Source organism: Acipenser ruthenus, chromosome 26, assembly GCF_902713425.1.
Source record: "Acipenser ruthenus chromosome 26, fAciRut3.2 maternal haplotype, whole genome shotgun sequence".
Lineage (NCBI taxonomy): Eukaryota > Metazoa > Chordata > Actinopteri > Acipenseriformes > Acipenseridae > Acipenser > Acipenser ruthenus.
In genome coordinates, this window is record NC_081214.1 from 3,021,487 (window position 1) to 3,028,592 (window position 7,106).

At 39.6% G+C, this 7,106-nt stretch overlaps 1 protein-coding gene across 1 annotated transcript; it reads right to left on the reverse strand.

Moving 5' to 3' along the window:
• Positions 1–309: 309 nt before the first annotated feature.
• LOC117430918 (cardiotrophin-2) lies at positions 310–3,327 on the reverse strand. Its single transcript, XM_034051507.3, has 4 exons — positions 3,178–3,327; positions 2,507–2,608; positions 1,902–2,069; positions 310–492 (listed from the first exon to the last, which is right to left on the reverse strand). Exons 1-4 carry the CDS (start codon positions 3,325–3,327, stop codon positions 310–312), a joined length of 603 nt encoding a protein of 200 aa, XP_033907398.3.
• Positions 3,328–7,106: the final 3,779 nt, after the last annotated feature.

A 7,106-nucleotide genomic window follows, 5' to 3' on the forward strand; every position in this document is an offset into this window, starting at 1 on the left:
TAGACACCTTTTTTTGTTTTGAAGAAAAGCACAGAATTGATCATGCAAATTTTTTTTTTTTAACAATGCAGAAACTTTATTGTTTTGTGTGCTCTGGAAACCAGAACAATAAATTACAAAAATAACTTAAATATAATAAAGCAAGCAATAAATAAAATGACCAATACAAAATAGAAATCTCATCGTAAAAAAAATAAATACATTACTGTTTAAAAAAAGGTCGCACTGAGGAGTTAGCAGGCCATCTGGTGTGACTGTAAAGTAAGATTTTGCTCGGGTTCACAGTTTGCAAGTTGCATCCGTGATGTCTCACTGCTGGCTCCTAGATTTGAGCAGGGTGAAGTCGCGCACCACCTTGCCCAGGTACTTCTCCAGATCTCTCAGGATGATGGAGCCCTGCAGCTTGCTCAGCCACTCGCTCTGGGGGTTCAGCAGCTCGGGGGGCAGCACCTCCGCTGGTGGGGGCGGGAGTGTCACGTTCATGGACCAGAGCTGGGGAGCGGAACACACAACAGCAGTGAGCACACAGTCACCCCGAAATGAAGCTGCACACAGACGCGCGCTCGCAAATCAATATGCTCCGGGCAGGGGGGTTCTGGGGGCCTTGTAATAGTTCCCCAAAGTAAAAGCATAGCAAAGTGTCATAAAGCACAGTGAAAGCATAGCAAAGTGTCATAAAGCACAGTGAAAGCATAGGGATGCATTGTAAAGCACAGTGAAAGCATCGGGATGCATTGTAAAGCACAGAGAGATATGGTAAAGCATATTAATAAACATGGCAGGCCAGGGTAAATGCACGGTGAAAATGCAAAAATACCATGGGGAACTTTTCTAAGGGATGTCTGGGGGGGGAACCCCTCGATGTTTAAAGCTATAGCAGCGACTTCTACCGAACTATCAACCAGCATAAACATTTCAGATCAGTCCAACAAGACGTGATCCGGGTTACAAGCTTTCTTACAAACGTCAGCTTGCACACAAACCAATTCCAGAGTTCAGATACAGACGTGCATCTGAGCAATTACTGTTCTTCAACAACCCTGAAGCCCGTCAGACGCTTTCAGGCTTAATTTGTTTTTGGCACCATTTTTAAAGGTTTTTTTTTTTTTTTTTTTTAGTTGTAGGGGACATTTCCAAGAAATTTCATAATTTGTGTAAAAGTCAAAAAACAGTTTTGATTTGAGCGATTTGGAAAAAAACGTGATTGAAAACGTTAACCTTTTATAATTATTTGTTTATTTAGCAGACCCTTTTATCCAAGGCAATTTACAGAGACTAGGGTGTGTGACCACCAGACCACACAGCCTCCTACAGCTGTTATCACGCTGTTATCACGCTGCTATAGTAGAGAACATATCTTAGTTGCCACCTTTGTACCATTTTCAGAAAGCATATCAGTATAGTTTTATCAGCTTTGCTTGTCTAAATGACTAAAAGACAAACATTTTCTTTTCTTTGGATTTCCTTTATATAATTAAACTGGATTTTGCAGACTGTGGAAGGATGTAACTGTATAAGGAGCCCTTGAGATTATATGAAAATCCTCAGAATGTGTGAATCACTCGGAGAGTTCCTGGGTCCTGTTTACTTCAGATATGCAATAATAATACTAATAATACTAATACAAATAATAATAATAATACTAATAATACTAATACTAATACAAATAATAATAATAATAATAATAATAATAATAATAATAATAATAATAATATTTATTGCCCTACTGTATTGTAAAGTTCTAGATATATTTTACATTGTGCCCAGTAATTTGATTTGAGCAGTGAATTCATAAACAGCCTGGATGGAATCACAATGCAGTAACGTTGAGTTTTTACTTTCACTGTCTTGCTGGGGGACACACCTTCTGGTTCTAGAGGACACTGACCGGACAGACCTACCAGAGAGTTGACCTGGAGGGTGAGGTCACTGAGGTCCATCTGAATGGCCAGCATGGACTGGGCGAGCTGGGACTGCTCCGACTCTCCCAGTAAGTGCATCCTGTTGGCGTGGACATGCACCCAGTAAACATGCAGGTCCTGGGAGCTGCTCACCAGCCTCTCTTCATCCTACACACATTTACAAAGGATTCAGGCTTATTATTTCAAATCATGTCAGGCTGGAACAGGTGTCTCTAATTGCTGTGAATTTACACAGTACTTACTTACTAAACACATGTGGACTTACACATAACTACAAGGCTATCCATCACAGTTACAATGTACCTAATGTGTAAATATGTGTGCATGATCTGCAAGTACACAATTGAATCAGAAAAGGATGAGGGTTAGGGTTAGATTGTGTGAAGATATTTACACATGAAGTACATTGTAACTTTGCATAATAACATTGTCGTTATGTGTTACTCCACATGTATTTACTAAGTAACTGCTCTGCAGATGCACAGTGATTAGAGACCCCTAATGTAAAGTGTGAGAGAAACACACCTCCCTCTATTTACTAAGTAACTGCTCTGCAGATGCACAGTGATTAGACGCTCCCATACCTCCATGCTTAGCCAGAGTGTGTAGGGCATGCTGGCAGAAGGCAGGCTGGACATCACAATGGCGGAGTCCTGCGTCAGCTGGTTACCAAACTGCACTTCATTCTGCAGAATGAAATATCATATTAGAGCTACGATTTACACTGCCAACTTTACTTAAGAAATCCGCCCTGCACAGACAAGGCCCCTTTGGGAATGCGTGCATATGGAAAGAAAATATATACAATATAATATATGGTGCATATGGTTTATATTTTGCAATACACCTGCATTTTACATATGAGACATATTTTGATATCACTTGCAGCTTTTGATTTATTTTGAAAGTAGAAACTTTATTTAGAGGCTTTTTTTGTAGTTGACAAACAACTTACTAACACATTATCAGATCTTTTTATGGTTAGTTTATCCCTTTTTATAATAGTTAATAAACACATCGTTAGATGCCTAGTAATAATGACCAAAAACATAAACATCTTTTTATAACATAATATCAAGCTAGTTAATAAATCAACAAAAAAAAAAAAAAACAGTTTTAAGGATTTCTGTATGCCGCTAAACGGGTTATTTGTAGTTTTGAAATATACTTGTCAGACAGCTTTTTAAAAAGTGGTTTGAAGTTGAAAGGTCGGTAGATGTGATCCAGTTTTAACAGCGTTAGTAAAAGCGCTTACGTATAGCACGCGCAGGCTGCGCACATCCTTCAGTATCTTCATAGATAGACGCTGGCTTTGGCTGAACGTGACGTCCTGAAGGAAGCCTTCATCAGGAGCGATGAGGAGCAGCAGGCAGAGGGAGAGGAAGACCCACAGGCAGCACACCATCCTGGACAGGGCTTTAATTATTTACATGTCAAACTGACTAAACTACTGCGTGCATTTCATTAGTGACTACTGTGGAAGAACAAACACTTCAGTCTAAATTTAGATCCAAAGTTCTTCAATGCACTTTATAAACATTCCAGCAATTGCAGGGAAAGGCAATCAGAAGGCAACCGAATATAAGTTAATGAGCTTTTTATAGTAACCTTGTATTTCAATCTAAAGTGGTTAGAACTTTGCACTGTGTAAGAAAGGTGAAGATGCAAGCAAAACTTTTATCTAGTTTCTTAGCAACTTGCAGTTACAGATAGTGACAGCTAGAACATTCTGAAGAAATGAGACCTACTGTACTCATTCTCCAACTTTCTATCATGTATACAATTTTTTTTCCCAGACACAATTCTATGGCTAACATTGTTCACTTCCACACTACATTATTATACAATGTGATTTTCACCAAACCAACTAAAACCGTCTAGAACAGTTTGCAAAACATTTTCAAAGCATTTACTGCAGTCTTAAAAAAAAAAAAAAAATTAACTCCTATTTTTTGAAAGGAGAGAAATAAATAAATAAATAAATAATTTTTAAAAAAACACCTGTTTTACAATTTTACAAAACCAGAACCAGACAAGTAGAAAATATACGTTTTAAGGTATCTTAATCACAGGCTGGTTGTTTTGTATTTTCTCATTTTAAAAAATAATAATAAGAGAACATGACTAGTATTTTTTTTCCACCACAAAACAAACTGGGGCAGTATTGCACCCTGGATTAAAAAACTACTTGCTGTTAAGAAAATAAAGTTATGTTGCAGTATAAAGGCGGTCTGTATCTCTCAGATCTGCACTTACCTTCTGATTTTTAACAGCGGTGGTACTTTGAGAGATGTTGTTTTGCACACTGGGATGCTGTTTGTTGGTTTATACCTCCAGCGGCACTGACACGGTTATATAGGGTTTTCATTAGTTTCTATTTAATGCTGCATTCCTCTTCGGAGTTTTTAATGCATCACTCCCGACAACATGCGTAATATTGACAACAAACTTTCGCTTCCTGTTTGAAATGATTGTAAAAACCTCCGCTACACATGTTTCTTTATTTTTTTTTTAATTTTAGGAGTTTGTGGTTGACATGGTTGAGTTTCACCAGGAACAACTCTAGAAAAACCAGCGCCGGAAAAACTTAGAGAAAAATAAATCTGAAGATCTCTCTTTATAAATCTTTACATTTCTGTATTTATAAAAAATCAATCTGAAGATCTGGTTACTGTTTTGGCCAGTTCCCTCTTAAAGACCAGCTGGAAAAAATGCATTTCACTGTATATTTGTTAACACAATGTAGATTTGAACACAGCTTTTATTATTCACTAAACTTTAAGGACTGTTTCCAGAAATGTTTTCAGGAATGTTTTCCTTAAGTCCAGTTTGATGATTGAAATCAAGTTTGCATTTCATTGCATCCAGTTTTCACCTCTTTCAAAGAGTTTTATTGGTTTATTTGGACTTTCCAAGGGGCTGTTTAATCAAAGAGAATGATTTTTAAATCAGTCTTTATACAGTGAAACATTCCTTTAAAAAGTCCTTAACGTACAGTCGTCCTATAAGGCAAGCTAAATCACATGACTCTCATCTCCCGCACAGCTCTCTGATTCAGTCACTAGTCCTCTTGATGCAATGAAAAGACCATTACAACTTCTATTACAAACATGGACTACAACTTTCAGCGGTTTACACCCACAAACTGAACACATCTATATCTCTTCTTAAAAAAACGCAGCTTGCCCTTGAAATAATGGTTGCAAATGTACTGGATGCTGCCGAAAGATCTTCGGTTTAATTATCCCCATTCTCTGGATGCCCCTGTCTTATTGCGGAGAAGTTCCAGGCATGCCTGAGTCTGTGTTAACAAGTGAAGTACCTCCTTTTGACAGCAGGGGTCAGGTTTGTACCAAAGTAGTTCGTGTTCCTTTGTTACAGTACGTAGGCAAGTGCTGCAAATTGCAGAGGACATCAGTGACATCACTGAAAGAGAGAATCCCTTTAGGGAACCACCAGAAAGACCTGGAAACTGCCCAGGTTAGCATTTTCTTAATCAGTGAGTCACAGATGTGACTCATAATGAGTTGTAAAGAAAAAGTTGTAAACCGCACGTGGCAGACTAAAGCCTAAAACCATATTGAGAAATCCTGACAGGAAATGAGGACGCACGTGAAGAGGCTTTCTGTTTCCTTGCTGCTTCGTTTGTTTCTAGTGGAAAAGGGAGACATGTGCTACCCCACACAGCTGAAGGCCCTTCTCCGAGCACAGCACTTTTAAAAAGCTTGCTGCTCTGCTGCTGCTGCGTGCAGCCTCTCACTGGACTCCGCGCCAGTTGTAAGGTGGCGTTCTTGCTGGGCTGGTTCCTCTGAGTTTCTGATGTCCCTGTCACTTTGCACAGGTTGAATTAAACAGAATAACTCAGCACCTGCTTAGAAGCTGAAAGTAATTTGAAACAATCTTCCCAGCCCCTCAAGTCCATTGTACCAGGTCCACACACCTCACTGCAGCATCCTCTACATATCGTGCAAAAAGATTTACACATGAAGTACAGTGTAACTATGCATAGTAACATTGCAATTGTGTGTAAGTCCACATGTATTTACTATGTAACTGCGATGCAAACACACAGTAATTCGATGAATGTTGTTTGTAGGAGCCACACTGCAGGAGGCGTGCCTGAATACTGTAGGATAACTCACTGCAGTGTTAAGACGGTTAAGATGCCGGGAAACGCTTGTGGATTTCACATGGTTTCTGAAAACGAGAAGATGATTCAAGCGCGGTTACTGCAGAGGAGAGACAAAGTGTCCAAACAGCAGCTTTTCTTTTCTGGGATTCTTCTTCACTATAATTACACAAGTTTCAGCTTCCCTTTTCTGGTCAGAGAGCTGTCAATAGTGACTCTTGGAAGGGCTTCTCCAGTTTTGACCTTTAGTGAAAGCATCCCTGAGTCGGGGGGTTTTCGTGCTGGATGTGATCTCTCCAGTCATTAGACCTCCGTTTTCAGGATCTAGCTAATGCTTCCCCTACAGTGATTCACTGACTGTTTTATTAACGTCGTAAAGCAGTGCTATGCAATTTGTCTTTTGCTGAAATTTAGTTCAATCAGAAAACTCACGCGATGGGTCAGAGATTATTTATTAAAACAGACTGGACAACAGTAACTACAATGCGGTGACAGGATAGCGTCAAGGCCCAGGCTGGCTAGTGGCAGGAAATAGACCCAGAGACAGAAACCGCCGTTTTAAAACGCTGCAGCGCACTTTATTAAACAAAACACAGGAACAAACTAAACAATAAATGTTCTAACAAAATAATAACACACTTGAAGGCTGGGCGTTAATCTTCATTACCAAGCTCACAGCACCTCCAACAAACAAAGGCTTTCTGGTTCCTACATGTGACCACTCCCAAGTTAGCGCCAATTAGCTAATGAGAGAATGCCCACATCTGTGATTGCTGGCAGAGACCGATTTAACCCCATCCCTGCCTACCTTACATTCCCCCACACACGCACTATTTACAGCAGCACGACTTCTTCCCGGCCACAGGTCTGAAATCATTCAAACATTTAACATTTGGTTTCTTTGGCACTGGTATTATGATAGACGATCTCCATGTACGAGGAACAAAACATGTATTTAGAAACAGCTGAAAAAGTTGGGCAAGTGCATGTCCTAATTGTGCAACACAAGACCCTTCCCTTTAGACCATCTGGTCCAGGGGCCTTACAGGGATTGA